Source organism: Cervus elaphus, chromosome X, assembly GCF_910594005.1.
Source record: "Cervus elaphus chromosome X, mCerEla1.1, whole genome shotgun sequence".
In the NCBI taxonomy this organism is placed as follows: Eukaryota; Metazoa; Chordata; class Mammalia; order Artiodactyla; family Cervidae; genus Cervus; species Cervus elaphus.
Window position 1 is genome coordinate 117,723,164 of NC_057848.1, and position 16,237 is coordinate 117,739,400.

Below are 16,237 nucleotides of genomic sequence, written 5' to 3' on the forward strand. Positions count from 1 at the left end.
CGCTGTCATTACTTTAGTTGATCCAACAGCCTTGCATGAATGGTTTCACACACAAGCCATCTCCTAAACACTGAGTCACCTGCTTACTTAAAATGAAGTTTCTCACCTATGCACTGTCCCTGACAATCTCCACTGCACTTTCATGCCCATACAGGCTCTCACATGTTGTTTTGGTTACTCTCCCTTGCTCACCGTCAGCTTGTCCAACAGTGACTGATGTGTAGTCCCCACTTCCTTCTCATAAACATTGTTGCACAAAAAGCACCAGTTTCTGGCATAGTATCTTACTCACTCATTCAGTCTTATTGTGTTTTTTTTGCCACCCAGCCGCAATCTCTCACATAGATACAATGTCAAGTTTGTGGTTAGGACTTCCACTCTCTCAATACATAGCTTCACAAATGTACATGTGCAATCACAGCTTGCCAGAGTTTTCTCTTTTTCACACACCAGGTTACCAATCTGCAGTCTTTACTGTTTCTGACACACACCATCATGCTCTCTCTCCCATGATCAATCTCACACCCTTATGGCCTTTCACACAGAGTCATGCCTTTGCACACAGTTATTCCCAACAGCTTCAGGGAAAAAAATGCTACCAGCCTCCAGCATCACCTTTAAAAATATATATTTACAGGAACAATTCCCCATTCTCTGGGACTCTTAGAAAAAAAATCCATTTGGGGGGGAAGTAAGATGAACAGTGGAGACAGGTGTAGCACCGTCCCCCAAATCACCAAGACCCAGGTCCCTAGGCCCGGGCTGGGACGGTGCTGATGGGAGGTGAACCCAGGAGTCCTCTGAACCCACACTTCTCCAGGAATTCAGACTGAGCAGGCTTTATGTCCCTCATTCCTCCCTCCCAACTCCAGGGACACATAAAGGGTCCTTTGTACCCGCCCGCAGGAAAATTGGGGGGCTGGGAGGGAGTTGAAAATACACATTTGGTATCAAAAATAAACACTTGGGGGTGGCAGGGAGATCCCCCAAATCCCTTCCTTCCCACCCACCCCATCTCAGATATAGGAAGAGATACCTCCCTCTCCCTTATTGAAAAGCCCTGTTTAAAAATAGATTATACTATCAAAATGGCAGGGGGTGGGGGACAGGGAGACCTGGAGTACTGGCTGGAGGGGCCCCCCAGACGGGGACCACTCCCCAAAAATCCCTCCATTGGGAGGTAACAGGCAGGACCCCAGGCATTTGGCAGACACAGGAATGGCTTCTCAGGGGGAGAACAAAAGGGGCATTCCTCCCTGGCCGAAAAGGTGGTTGAGAAAGGACAACCTGTCTGAGAGAAAGGCTGGGGAGGTGGAAATTCCCATCTCCAAGGGTGTGAGTCTTCCTTGGCCAAGACTCCCAAACCATTAAATGGCACAAATTCTTCCTGGACCCTTGGGGAGGGCCAGGAATAATAAACTACAACAAGCTAGCTCTTCTACCCATACCCCAAAGTGAAGACAGGGCTCCCTCAGCTCCCCAAGGGCAGGCTGAGAAATAAATAAAGAAAGGCCTGTCTCAAGCCAGACCCCGATTGTCTCATCTTGGGGAAAAAATGTGGAACATGGGGGAGATGCCCTTGCCACCCCCTCCAAAAGAGTTGGGCCAGGCTCCTCCCAGTGGCCTTCAAAAAATAAATAAATAAACCGTCCCCACCACTGCAGTAGGAGACGTATAAGAGCGGCCACTGGGGGACTGATCAAGAAGAGAGAAGTTGTATGTTTTTTTGTGGAAGGGTTATTGAGAGATCCTTCCTCCTAAGAATCCCTACCCAACCACAACTGGAGCACGAGTCTGTCAGCTGAACTATGTTTCTCCTTGAGACAGCTGGCTGGAGAGAAGTTCAGGGCATGGAAGGAGTAACCCCAGAAAGGGGTGGTGGTGGTTGTGGTGGTGGTGGTGATAGTCATGGCTTCTGGGGCCCTGGGGAGAGCACCACGGGGGTTGAGAGGCCATCCACGCTGATGGAAGGGATGTGCACCTGGGCGCTGCCACTGGATGGAAACTGAGGACAGAAATAGGGAGAGGTCATGGATGGGGACCGTGCTAGGGTCACTCACCCTTTCTGCGATGGGGGGAGCTGATCCTACCTGGAAGGAGAGCTTGGCCGGGCTACGGGGTGCAATGGGACTCAGGGTGCTCCAGAAGTGAATGCTGGGGGGCAGCGAGCTGGGCGTCAGCAGCACCGGGGTCTGTGGGGAAGGGGTGGTCAGAGCACAAGTGAGCAAGAGGGCAGCTGTGGGAAAACCAAAGGAACTTGGTTCTGGCCCCAACTGATTTCCCACTCATACTTCCAAAATCACTCCTCAAAAGTGCACAGGCCTAGACCATAACCACTGAGACCATGTCTGTGACAGCTCTCTGACTTCACACAGACAACTCCTCGTAACTCCGGAGGGCCCACCCCAGCCTCACTAGGGAAGACTACCTCCAAGAACCCACCGACATGCTGTTTTCAAAGCTTACCATCCCAGTAGCTCAGGATCAACTTCCAACTCTTATCCCCTACCTGCATACCTCACAGGAAACCCACTGAGAAAATCCCAGACCCAAGAGCCCCACTCAGGTTCCTCAAGCCATGCCTCAACCCAGAAACAGTTCCTGCAGAAAGCCTCTCAGCCCCTGCCCACAAAACTCCCCAGAACTGCCCTTCTTTGGGCACCTGATCCTTGGCATTGCAGACTCCTCCATCCAGTAGCAATCAAGCCTGTCCCTCCACGCAGCCAATCCCACTCGAAGGCTCCACCCTCCCACTCTTTCAGAGGTAATCGCATTGGCAGTAAGTCTATTTCTTCCCTCCCCTACCCCGCCCTAATCCCATTTGTTCCAGGTGCCAGTCCCGCCCCTTTGAAAGTTCTCACCAATGTGTGCGTAGGTAGCAGGGAAGGCGTCAGCGCTGGACCTGGCGCCTGTAGACCCGAACCAGTTCCCGATCCTGGAGTCCGTTCGGGTCCTGGTCCACCCAGCAGGCTCGGGCTGAGTGGAAGCTCCAGGTCCCGGGGCTTCCGGCCCTTCTGAGGCTGGGCGATCTCCGTGCTGGGTGTTGTGGAAGCCGTGAGGCCGCCCACCTGCGCCGCAGTTTCCATTACGACGGCGGACAGCCGGGCTGGCACGCCCTCTGCTGGAGGGACTTCTGGGTCGACTTTGGGCTCAAAGGGCTCGGCCTTGACGGCTTCCAGCACAAACCCCGCCTCCCCACTGGCTGCAGCTTCTAACTCTTCCTTGGGCTCTTCCACTTTGACTTCTGGGGGCAGTGGCCGGCCCAACCCAGGCTCCATATTTGGCTCTTCGGATTTAAGGTTTGGGGCCTCGGGTGGGGTCAGGATGACCTGGGAGAGGTACGAGTGCAGAGGGGATGCCTGAGGATTGCTGGGGTAGTGAAGCCAGTTAATTCCCATGGAAAGTGGGACCTGAGAGTAGGGGCAGGTCCTTTAACAAGATGTGGTACTTTGCCAAGAAAATGGGGCTTCTTCTGGTCGTCCTATCTGGAATGCCTTCAGGGGTGGGACTCCAGGAGATACTGCCCCCATTTATAAAAGCAGTGTTTCTCAAAAATTTGCTTTACGGACCAGCAGCATACACCTCATCTGGAAACTTGTTAAAAAATTAGACTCTTGGGCCCATCCCCAGACTCACATAAAGAAAAACTCTGGGGGTGTCCCCCAGCACCTCTGGCTTAAAAAGCCCTCCAAGTGCTTTCTGATGAGTGCTAAAAGTGTGAGAGCCAGTGCATTAAGCAAATACATTCAAGGGCACCTACTACATATTGGGTGTACTGCTAATTGTAGTGCACTCAATTTCCTTCTTCCTTCCCAGGGTTTGAATAGTTTCCCTCCCCATCTCTTTCTCCAAGGGGACTTCTGTGTCCCTCCTTCCACTATATCATCTTTAACAGGACATTTATGTCCCTCCTCCTCCCAGTCCCTCTCTATATTTGGGAATTGTACATCCCTCCTCTTGCTGAAATTCCATATTCCAGTCCTTACCTGCAGAGGCAGGCCAGCCTCCTCAGCCTCCAGGCAGGCCTCCAAGGGGTTTGGACTGGTGCTCCTGCTCCCCGAGGGAGGCACTGCTACTCCTGTAGGGCCGGTGCTGGGGAGCACTGTGGAAGGCCGAGGATGAGAGGGCGGTTGTGGCTGCAGGGACTGGATGGTGAAGGTGGAATAGAGGCCTGAGCGCATGTAATCGTTTCGGCTGCTGCGCGCCAAGCTGCCTGGGCCTGCCATTCCTGCACCCTTGAGTGTGCCTGGCTTCCCAGAGGCAGTGTCCCCGGGGATGGCGTGTACAGCTGTGGCACCTGCATTTGCCAGAGTGGAGGTGACAGACACCTCAGGCTGAGGTGGGCAGTCCTCAGTGGAGCACCCTGCGACCTCAGGGTAGGACACAAACTTGTAGACAAACTTCTGGCCGCTCACTTTGCGGATGATGTTCTGGTAAGGGGAAGAGACAGGATAGAGTGTCTTAGAAGAAAGGGCCAGAGAGAGTGGATGGTGAGGAGTGTCTCCTGGTGTTTTTTTCCTTCATGCCTCTCCTGTCCTTTTACATATACACTGTCCCGGCTCAGTGTCTGTGTCCCCATAGGGTCCTCTTCCCAGCTTCTTTCACATCTCACTCATCTCTCAATCTGGGGCCTCCTCCCTTCTCCCCTACTTTCTACTACTCTCCCCCAACACGATTTCCCTGTCTTCTCCCCCAGCTTCTTCCCCTTCTGTCTCCCCACTGCATAATCCTTCCTTTAGTCTACTGCCCTTATCCCTTCCACATCTCAGTCCCACCCATCCCCCTCCAAGTCTCCCTCTGTCATACTCTCATCTCCTTCTGTTCGATTCCCCCACCCCACCTTAGATACACATGGCCATGCCCACTGGCTCCTCTCCATACTGGGGCCGAACTAGGGAAGTGGATCTAGGAACAGGCTTTCCTCTTGGCTCCTGGAACCAGGGGTGTCTGTGGGCTAACAGGGCCAGGCCCTAGGGGTGGCTGCCAGGACACAGTTTTGGAGTCTAGCTAATGCAGTATGACACGGAAATGAAGTCACTGATATAAATGTTGGAAGAGACTAAATGAATGTGGAGGAATACCGTGATGAATTGTTAATAAATATGAATTATTAGAGGATGATTTAAAGCTCTTGACACAGCCGTGAAACAGGGCAAAGTCATCAGGGTGGACAGGATGAGGAGCCTTATTCTTAATACCACTGGGGAGGTTTAAGCCAAGACAATTGGAAAATGAAGTAGCTGATAGCAACTAACGAGAATTAAAATACTGGTATAAATACTGTGGGAATCTTAAGGCTGCCTTGGGTGGGTCACAGAGCATGTTTGGGGTATTTCAGGATAGCCCTGGAAGGTCTCAGGGATGTTCTGGTGGTTTCAGTGCATAGAGTGAGGCAGACTCATTATGACTAGTGTTCTGAAGGTTTGAGATAAAGGATTAAAATATAAAAATGAAATAAATGCTGTAAGTGAGTAAGGGTGGGCAGCAGCACAGGTCCAGGGCTGTTCTGGGGGACAAGAGGCATCTGGGGGCATTAGGGCACCTTGAGGACATCTTCATGTTGGCCATGAATGTCACAGGGTGGGTTTGTGTTTCTCAGAAAAGGAATGAAAAGGGAGACTCATTAATATTGAAGTTTCAGTGTGGGGTGAGAGGAACGGGAATTGGATGAAGGCAGTCAAAAGGCACAAACTTCCAGTTATAAGAAAAGTACTAGGGATGTAATGCACAACATGATAAATATGATTCACACTGCTATATGTTATATATGAAAGTTAAGAGTGTAAAGAATTTTTTTTCCTTTTTACTTTCTATCTGTATGAGCTGGTGGATGTTCACTAAACTTATTGTGATAATTATTTCTTGATGTATACAAGTCAAATCTTTATGCTATATGCCTTAAACTTATACAGTAATGTGTGTTAATCATATTGCAATAAAACTGGAAGAAGAAGAACATTGTTTTGGAAGTTTCAGGTAAAGAAATAAGAAAATGAAATAACTGGTATAAATGTGAGGGGGGGATATCTAGCACTGGTTTGGCAGTCTGAAAGGAAAAGATAAGGAAAATTTACAATTTTAGCTACAGGAATAAGATGATAAAATAAAATAACTGATATAAATATTGGAGAGGACTAGCATTGCTCTGGGAATACAAGAGGATGGGGTGTGGAGCAGACATTATACATGTTGTTTCAGAGGTCTTAGCTAACGAAATAAGATATGAAAATAATTGGTAAAAATGTTGAGGGTCTTGGAGGATGAGATAGGCAAAGGTTAGGATAATGCTATCATGGAGGCTTTGATTCTAAGAATAAGGCTATTCTAGAATTCTTATTCTTGGATAAGAGCAGACCATGAAATACCTGGGGGAGCCCAGGACTGTTCCAGGATGAGGAAGACTCATTATTAATAGTTATCAAAAGTTTTGGTCAGAGGAATAAGGAATAAGGCAAGAAAATGAAATGTGTGGGGCGTGGTTGGGACAGCAGGACTCTGGGGATCTCAGAAAGAATGGAGTGAGTAGGGGTCAGTATTAATGTTGCTTTGAAGGTTTTAGCCAAAGTTAAAATACAAGAAAATAAAATAAATGGAATAAAAGCTTGGGGGCCCCAACATTGGTCTGAGAGTACCAGAGGACGGGGTAAGAAATGGTAAATTTTAATACTGTTTTCAAAATTAGAGTTAGATCAAATTAAGACAAGAAAATGAAATAACTGGTATAAATGTTTGGTGGTGTGGGGGTGGGGGGAGTGGGTTCCCAGCCCCGGTCTCAAACACCTTACCTTGTCATAATAGTACCGCAGGGCCCGGCTGAGCTTATCATAATTCATGTTGGTCTTATTCTTGCGCAGCCCCCACAGCCGGGCCACCTCCTCAGCGTCCACCAGCTTGAACTCACCGCCATCCCGAGAGGTCCAGGAGATGATGTGGCCATTGCCTTGCTCTCTCAGCAGCTGCAGCAGAAACTGCCACAGCGTCACAGAAGGGTCCATCGCTGGGGAAGTACTCACGCCATCCCAGGGGTACCTGGAGGGCAGACAGCTCAGAGCTGAGAGGCTGTGAATACATAAAGGGGAAGAGGTCAGCAGGAGAAAGATTCCTTTCTTTCCACCTTGCCTCCACCTCTGTCCTCAGCAACCACCATCATTCCCTGAGCACCCTCAGCCTGGTTTTGGATGATGGAGGGATGGGATGAGAATTTTGGAAATGATAGGATAGTGTGAATGCATTCTGCCTGTGGGACAAATGTGAACCTCTGGGGGCCAAAGGGCAGACTGTGCTAGGCAGAATAATGCCCCCCACCCAAAGATGTCCACATTCTAATTTCTGGAACCTGTGAATATGTTACATGGCAAAAGGAACTTTGCAGATGGATTTAAGGTTATGGACCTTAAGCTAGAGAGATGTTTGGGTGACCTCAATCTGATCACATGAAGCTTCCAGAAAGGAAAGTAGTCCTGCTAACACCTGGATTTTATCCTGGTGAGACCTGTGCTGACCTTCTGACCTCCAGAGCTCTTAAGAGAATAATTTGTGTTGTTTTAAGCAGTTAAACACAAGCTGGAATCAAGACTGCCGGGAGAAATATCAATAACCTCAAATATGCAGATGACACCACCCTTATGGCAGAAAGTGAAGAAGAACTAAAGAGCCTCTTGATGAAAGCGAAAAGGAGAGTGAAAACCCTGTCCTAAAACTCAACATTCAGAAAACTAAGATCATGGCATCTAGTCCCATCACTTCATGGCAAATAGATGGGGAAACAGTGGAAACAGTGACAGACTTTATTTTGGGGGGTTCCAAAATCACTGTAGATGGTAACTGCAGCCATGAAATTAAAAGATGCTTGCTCCTTGGAAGAAAAGTTATGACAAACCTAGACAGCATATTAAAAAGCAGAGACATTACTTTGCCAACAAAGGTCCATCTTGTCAAAGCTATGGTTTTTCCAGTAGTCATGTGCGGATATGAGAGTTGGACTATAAAGAAAGCTGAGAGCCGAAGAATTGATGATTTGAACTGTGGTGTTGGAGAAGACTCTTCAGAGTCCCCTGGACAGCAAGGAGATCCAACCAGTCCATCCTAAAGGAAATTGGTCCTGAATATTCATTGGAAGGACTGATGCTGAAGCTGAAACTCCAATACTTTGGCCACCTGATGGGAAGAACTGACTCACTTGAAAAGACCCTGATACTGGGAAAGATTGAAGTTGGGAGGAGAAGGGGATGACAGAGGATGAGATGGTTGGATGGCATCACCGACTCAATGGACATGAGTTTGAGTAAACTCTGGGAGTTGGTGATGGACAGGGAGGCCTGGTGTGCTGCAGTCCATGGGGTTGCAAAGAGTTGGACACAACTGAGTGACTGAACTGAACTGAAAGCAGTTAAAAGTTTGTGATAATTTGTTACAGCATGACTAGAAAACCAGAATAATGCCCCTCACCTGAACATTTTCATTTGCACCTTCTACCATATCAAATACCAAGTTTCCCAGGAGGTTCCTTCGGTCAGCTTCTCATAAAGGCTGTTCACTCCATGCTGGGTTCCCTTCCTCTGCTTTCAAGTCTTCTCCATCGTTCAAGTCTCAGCCCCAAGGAGCCTTGACTTTATGAAAATTCCTGACACTGAAATGTCTGCTCTCTTCTGTCTGTCTATCCCATGCTCCTCTGACCTATTCCTTTCCTTCTGGTTCTCCTTCTTGACAGCAGCAATAATGAACATCTACTGAGTGCTAATATGTGCCAGGCATTGTACCAATTAGAGGCAATATGGCCTATTGGACGATCATCCAGGCTCCAGAGCCAGACTGCCAGGGATGGAATCCTCATTCTGATACTTATTAGCAGTGTGACCCTGGGCGTGTTCTTTAACCTCTTTGTGCCTCATTTTTTCCATCTCTAAAATAGATGGTAAAAAAAACTACCTAGCTCACAGGGTTATTGTACAGATTAAATATGCTATGCCTGAGGTATGATAAGCTCTTACAAAATATCCATTTCTAATTTGCTCCTAATTCCTTATCCACTATACAAAATATCCATTTCTAATTTGTTTCTTATTCTTTATCTGCTACTCTAAGACCTGATCGGAAACAAAGTAAGGCCTTTTGTGGTCTTTATGATCTTCACTTGGTGTGATTTTTCATACATCTTGCTACAGAAATCTGAATGTAGCTGATTACAGAGCCCACTAAGAGTATTATGTAACATCTTGTATGTGTACCTTGTTACTTTTCTAAAATCTGAAAAATTCAAAATTGTGAAACACATCTGGCCCCAAGGGTTTTAGATAAGGGCATGTAGACCTGGATTGCTATTTTTACAGCTACTGACTCATTTTCTCTCATCACAATGTTGGGAAATAGGTACTCTTATTATCTCTAATTTATAAAGGAGGAAGCTGAGGCACAAAATGTCTAAATGACATTTACATACCACACAGCTCTAAGTGGCAGAGTCAAGATTTGGACCCAGGCAGCCAAGTTCCAGTTGTCTGAGCTTTTCAACCATTAGACTAAACTGCCCCTCATACTGACCACTCCCTCAGCCTGTCATGCACAGAACAGGACCTTCCCTGGCCTTCTCCCCACAACCCGTAACTGCTCCTTTTGCTGAGTGTGAGTTGGAAATAAACATGAGCTTCCTAATCCTTAAGGAAAGAGTTTTCATCAATCACCCAGCTGGGATTGCTGGGTTAAGAAAGAACTTCTCTCTATTATTTATAGCTTTGAGTCTTTAATCTGTAATGAAATACAGTCTGATCCTCTTATGTCTGAGCTGTTTCTAAGTTCATTCGGCAGACACAATTTTAGGCAATTATGTAAGTCACAAGGCCATGAAGTATCCAGATCACAGTCCCATCATCAGACACCTTGCTGGGTTTATTTGGAAGGCCTGTTTGTTTCAGAGGCACAGAGTCCACTGTGACTCCTGGTGGTGACAACAGGCAATTTTACCAGTTCCCCTTTCAGCAGCCACAGAATCTATCACTTAAGGTGAAACCTGACAGTTGGCTTCAAGCCTCAGCAGCACACGGGGTTTTGTATTTTGTTTATTATCACATCTCCCAAATGACCCCTAACAAGAGTTCTAGTCATATGCCTCTCTCAGATGCATTTACTTCTCTTTATTTCATTCATTTAGCAAGCATTTATGGAGGGCCTACTGTGGGCCAGGTGCTGGGGAAGCAGCAGTGGATACAACAAAAATCCCTGCTCTGGCATAACTTACGTTTTAGTGGGGAAGACACAAGAAGCAAGATAAACAAGAATTCTTCAGATGGCGATAAGAGCTCTGGAAAAAAACAAAGAAGCAGGGGAGAAGTTATTTTCTGAAAAGGTAGTTGCTGTGGAGGTGATATTTGAGCAAAGACCTAAGAGAGGTGAAGGTGTCAGGTTTGTGACAACCTGGAAAGCAGTCATCCAGGCAGAGGAAATAGCTAGGGTGAAAGACCCTGAGGCTGGAGAGCCTGGCCTGGTCAGGGGAAGGGAAAGGAGTCTGGCACAGTCCAAGAGAAAACAGTGAGGGGAAAGTATCAACAGTAGGAACTGAGAACAGAGAGGCAATGGAGGCCGGACTGTGTGAGGCTCTTTTAGGCCAGGAAGGGCTTTGACTTGACTGAATGAGATAGGAGCCATGAGATGGCTGTGAGCAGAGGAGTGACAGGCTGTGACTTGGATTTTAACAGAATCCCTCAGGCTGTTGTGAGGAGAACCAGCTGTAGGGACTGAAGAGGCTACTGCAATAGTCCATGTAAGAGATGGTGGTGTTAGCAGTGGAACTGGTGAGAAGCAGCTGAGTTCTGGATAAAACCTGAAGACAGAACGAATGGAATTTGTTGACAGATAGGATTGGGGGTGGGGTGGGGTGAGAGGTGACTCTAGGTTTGTGGCCTGATCACCTGAGATAGGAGCCCTGCAGGAAAGCAGGTTTTGAAGGGAGAACATGATTTGGAGATGGTCAGTCTCAGAGGCCTGTGAGACACCTACATGTATGCCAGGAATAATATTACCAATTTAAAAAACAGGAACCAGCCACATAACCCTTACCATTTTAGTCATTTAACTGATTCAATCCTCAAACCAACACCATGGGTGGGCACTCTTATTACCCTCCCATGTTCCAAATGAGGAAATGGAGGCACAGAGAAGTAATGTAACTTGCCTAAGGTCACAGAGAGACAGGGATCAAACTCTGGCAGTTTGGCTCTAGGCAGTGATCCTAGCCACTTTGTTCCACCAGCTCTCCACAGAGTGAAACTGAACGGTAAGATCCTAGAGGGGGACAGGGATGCTATTTTATACAGGGTGTTCCCTGAGGAAGTGACATATGAGTAGAAATCTGAAGGAGGGGAGGTAGCAAGCCATACTGACATCTGTGGGAAGGGTCTTTCAAGCATAGGGAACAGAATGTACAAAGGCTCTGAGGTGGACCAAAGCTTGGCATGTTACATCGTGGGCACCCTGAGTTCATCCAGTTCCCATTTCTAAGGATATGCATGTGCTGATCTCCCTGCCAGGAGTGTCCTTCCCTCTTCTCAACACACGATGAACCATTTATTACACACATCATCAAGTTCTAGGATCTCCCAGGCAGAATTAATTCTTCCTCTGTGTGCCGAATAACCTGTCTACCCTAGCAGATCTGTTCCTCTCTGGCTTGCCAGCCTCATACTCCTCTGTCCTGTTCTAGCTCTGTAATCATGAGCAAGTTACTCAACCTCTCTGGGTCTGTTCCCGTACCTATAAAATGGGGGATATTCCACTCTCAAAGTTAAGTATCTTCAAGATACACCTACTCTGAAAGGTTTCTGGGAGGATTAAATGTCAGTATATGCCAACATCCGCTGGATCATCGAAAAAGCAAGAGAGTTCTAGAAAAACATTTATTTCTGTTTACTGACTATGTCAAAGCCTTCGACTGTGTGGATCACAATAAACTATGGCAAATTCTGAAAGAGATGGGAATACCAGACCACCTGACCTGCCTCTTGAGAAACCTGTATGCAGGTCAGGAAGCAACAGTTAGAATTGGACAGGGAACAACAGACTGGTTCCAAATAGGAAAGGGAGTACATCAAGGATATATATTGTCACCCTGCTTATTTAACTTATATGCAGAGTACATCATGAGAAACACTGGACTGGATGAAGCACAAGCTGGAATCAAGACTGCCGGGAGAAATATCAATAACCTCAAATATGCAGATGACACCACCCTTATGGCAGAAAGTGAAGAAGAACTAAAGAGCCTCTTGATGAAAGTGAAAGAGGAGAGTGGAAAAGTTGGCTTAAAGCTCAACATTCAGAAAACTAAGATCATGGCATCCGGTCCCATCACTTCATGGCAAATAGATGGGGAAACAGTGGCTGACTTTACTTTTTTTTGGCTCCAACATCACTGCAGATGGTGATTGCAGCCATGAAATTAAAAGATGCTTACTCCTTGGAAAGAAAGTTGTGACCAACCTAGACAGCATATTAAAAAGCAGAGACATTTCTTTGTCAACAAAGGTCCGTCTAGTCAAGGCTATGGTTTTTTCAGTAGTCACGTATGGATGTGAGAATTGGACTATAAAGAAAGCTGAGTGCTGAAGAATTGATGCTTCTGGACTGTGGTGTTGGAGAAGACTCTTGAGAGTCCCTTGGACTGCAAGGAGATCCAACCAGTCCATGCTAAAGGAGATCAATCCTGAGTGTTCATTGGAAGGACTGATATTGAAGCTGAAACTCCAATACTTTGGCCACCTGATGTGAAGAGCTGATTCATTTGAAAAGACCCTGATGCTGGGAAAGACAAGGCAGGAGGAGAAGGGGATGACAGAGGATGAGATGGTTGGATGACACCACCCACTCAATGGACATGAGTTTGGGTAAACTCTGGGAGTTGGTGATGGACAGGGAGGCCTGGCGTGCTGCAGTTCATGGGGTCACAAAGAGTTGGACACGACTGATCGACTGAACTGATATGTAAAGGACTTTTGTTCCAGCCACACTGGCCTCCTTCATGGCCCTTGAACACGCCAGACACAATCCCTCTTCAGGGCCTTTGCACTGGCTGTTCCTTCTGCCTGGTACACTCTTCCCTTACACATCATGGGTCCCTTCCTGAACTCCTTCAAGCCTTAATTCAAGTGTCACCTTCTAAATGAGGCCTGCCCTGTGCCTAAGATTTCAACCACCCTGATACTCTATTCCTACCTTCCCTTCTTCACTTTTCCTCCTTAGCACTTGTCTAACATACTAATTAGACTGACTTATTTATATAGTTTGCACTCTTAGTAAATGTCTGCTCCACAAAGGCAGGAATTTCTGCTTGTTTTGTTCCCTTTCATATCCCCAGCACCTAGAAGAATGTCTGGTGCTCAGTAAGTGTTTGTTGAATAAACAGTCCTGATTGACTAGTCTCTTAACTCACTCTCTTATGCCCTCTTCATCTCCATCTGTCCCTAACTCTGATTTGTCTGAAACTGTTATTTTCCCCATTCATTTGTGCAATAAATTCTTATCAAGTACTAGATAAGAATTTTAGGTGTTGGAGACCTAGTGGTGAATACGCAGACAGAAAGAGTTCCTCATGGGACTCCCATTTTAACAGGGAAAGACAATAAATAAGATAAACTGTAAACAGAGTGCCTGACAGTGATAAAGGGCAAAAACACAAATAAAGCAGAAAAGGGGCCTGAGTCCTGCTAGGTATGCAGGTACAGATGGTCGGGGACAGGTGACATTTGAACAGAGTCCTGAAAGGAACCTCACAGAGATGGGGGTAGACTGTTCCAGGCAGAAAAAATAGCCAAGGCAAAGACCCCAAGGCTGGATTTCTCCTGGTGTTTCTGAGGATGAGTGAGGTCACTGTGGCTGGAACAGAGTTAGGGGTGGGTAGGAGGTAAGGCCAGAGAAGTTACTTGTTTTATTAATTCACAAGGCAACTCACTCCAGTATTCTTGCCTGGAAAATTCCACCGACAGTGGAGCCTGGAAGGCTACAGTCCATGGGGTCACAAGAGAATAGGACATGACAGAGAAACTGCACACACACATTCTTTATTTACCCTGGAGGGGATTCTAGTTCTGATTCCCCCATTTTACCAATGAGGAAACATGAGAAGAGAGAAAGTGGCTAAATCACTAAGGTCACATAGCTGCTGGGATCGGGTGTGTATGTGTCCTGAGACAAGGTGTGGAATGGAGACAGCTGAGGGAACAGCAAAAACCAAAGCGTGGAGATGGGAACTAATTTGGTTTTTAAGGAATGGGGCCTCAAGTGGGGTGAGATGAAGTGAGAGAGGAAAGCGTCAAAAATCATCCTATGTTCTGAGGAGCAATCTAATCTGATACCTACTGCATCACCTTTGAGTAAGGTATCCCTATGCTGAACTTCCCTCAGTACCTATCTTAAAGGTTGGATTAAATGAGCTCATTAACATAAAGCATTTTGCCTGGTACAAGGAGGTGCTCAATAAATGTTAGCTTCTATTGGCAATATCACTATCACTAATGTATTCATTTACTGGAGTGAGGTAGGATGTCTCAGTGGTTAAAAGTGTGTATGAGAAAGTGTGTTCTAGGGTAAAAAAGACCTAAGTTCAACAAGCACACAGGCTGATCCACAATTAAGAAGGAAGGAGGGTGGCAGGAAGGCCATGGACTGATCCACCACCACGAAAGGAGGGGGAAAATAAAAGCACACAGGTTGACCCTCCTGGAGGGATTACAAGGCTCACAGGATGTTATACCAAAAGGGAAGGGTGTGAACGCAAGCACATGGGTGGCAGGAAGGCCAATGAACAGATCCACAGTAAAGGTGTGTATGTGTGTAAAGGCTCACCTTATTTACTAGGAGCAAGGAGATAAGAAAGCACACTGACTCCTGCACAATAGTGGAGAGTCATCCCACAGACTGATTAAAAGGAAAAGGGGACAAGGCCATTTACTGGGCTACTGAAAATGGGGAGATAAAACGCAATAAACTGATCCACTCTTAAGGAAGAAGCCCAAGGACTGGAGTGACAGTCTACAAAAAAGGGAGAACAGGGCAACAGGCTAATAAGCAGGGGCACGTGAAAAAAAAGCATGTAGATGGATCCACTGTAAAGTGGTGTGTGTGTGATAAAAGCCATGAACTGATGCACTGGAGGTAGGAATACAAGTTCACAGATTAACTCACTGTTTGGGGGGGTGGATACAACGCTACGGATTAACTAGCACAGGAACAGTAAGGGTGGAAAAACAAGGCCACAGAAGGGGCCCCTGAAAGTTGAGGACAGGAGAAATACAAACACTCAGATGCACCTACGGTCAAGGAGTTGGACACTGCCGGAAACTGGTTCCCTATAAGCGTGGGGCGGGGGGCAAGACCACAGACCAGTTTACTGTAAGGTGGGGTGGGGAAAAACACAAACACGGAGACTGATCCATTATAAAACAGAAAGGGGGGTTAGGCCACGGTCAGATCCACTACAAGGGGCGATGGGAGGGGACAATGCCACAGGCAAGTCCACCAGCCGTAGTGGCGGTGGTGGGGAGCCGAGCACTAGCAGGGCTTGGGCCAAGCCACATCTCCCCCGCCCCCTCCCGCGGGGGCGGGAAGGATACTTGGGGTCATGGACCGGGCCCTCCAAACCTCCAGGCCCCGGACTCACCTGTGCGTAGAGCAGCGGCGGTGTTGGCAGCTCCGGGGGGCGGGGGCTCCATGCGCTGCCCCACCGCCCCCCAGGCCCGGGGTCCGAGGCGGCGGCGGCGACGACGGTGGCGGCGGCGGCAGCACCTAGAAGCCGCCCCTGCGTTTCTTCACCGCTCACGTGGGCCCGTGAAGGAGGAGCCGAGCGTCCTGCCGCTCGCTGATTGGCCAAAGTACCGTGGATCGACCGCGCGGCTTCCAGGGTTGGGCGGGCGGGCACTGCTCCACAGACCTATGCTGTGATTGGCCCGAGGGGAACTGATGGAACGCGGATGGCCGCCTGGGTTCTGAAGAGGAGAGCTCGGCCCTGCGGTGCTTCACGCTGATTGGTTCAAGACAGACTGATAGGCCGGGGGCGATTGACAAGGTTTTGGGGGCGCCTGCCTCGCACGGATTGGCCTATATGGGGTTGATGGAAGATATCCAGCCTCCGAGGATACGGGTGATTAGGTCCTGCTTTCTGCTGATTGGCTGCCGAGCGACTTCTAGACGGCTGCCAAAACCCCAACGGGGTGGTGCCGAACTCCACGCAGCTCAGCGGAAGCAAGACTTG

The 16,237-nt window shown here is 47.8% G+C and overlaps 1 protein-coding gene across 4 annotated transcripts; it reads right to left on the minus strand.

Moving 5' to 3' along the window:
• Positions 1-611: 611 nt before the first annotated feature.
• ELK1 (ETS transcription factor ELK1) lies at positions 612-16,228 on the minus strand. Of its 4 annotated transcripts, none has more exons than XM_043895926.1 (7): positions 15,647-16,228; positions 10,235-10,297; positions 6,786-7,029; positions 3,987-4,430; positions 2,862-3,329; positions 2,091-2,192; positions 612-2,005 (listed from the first exon to the last, which is right to left on the minus strand). In XM_043895926.1, the coding sequence occupies exons 3-7, from the start codon at positions 6,993-6,995 to the stop codon at positions 1,907-1,909; spliced, it is 1,323 nt and encodes a 440-aa protein (XP_043751861.1). In that variant the 5' UTR covers positions 6,996-7,029; positions 10,235-10,297; positions 15,647-16,228; the 3' UTR covers positions 612-1,906. The 4 variants fall into 4 exon arrangements, with proteins under 4 accessions (XP_043751861.1, XP_043751858.1, XP_043751859.1 ...); XM_043895923.1 differs by having other exon boundaries at positions 6,786-7,059; XM_043895924.1 differs by lacking the exon at positions 10,235-10,297.
• Positions 16,229-16,237: the final 9 nt, after the last annotated feature.

Excerpts from the sequence above, each read along its gene's own strand:
- ELK1 (XM_043895924.1), bottom strand. The coding sequence starts at position 6,995 with ATGGACCCTTCTGTGACGCTGTGGCAGTTTCTGCTGCAGCTGCTGAGA. Across the intron at positions 2,193-2,861 it reads TGCTACCTACGCACACATTG|ACCCCGGTGCTGCTGACGCC; the intron begins GTGAGAACTTTC and ends CCTTCCCCACAG. Across the intron at positions 2,006-2,090 it reads CGGCCAAGCTCTCCTTCCAG|TTTCCATCCAGTGGCAGCGC; the intron begins GTAGGATCAGCT and ends TTCTGTCCTCAG.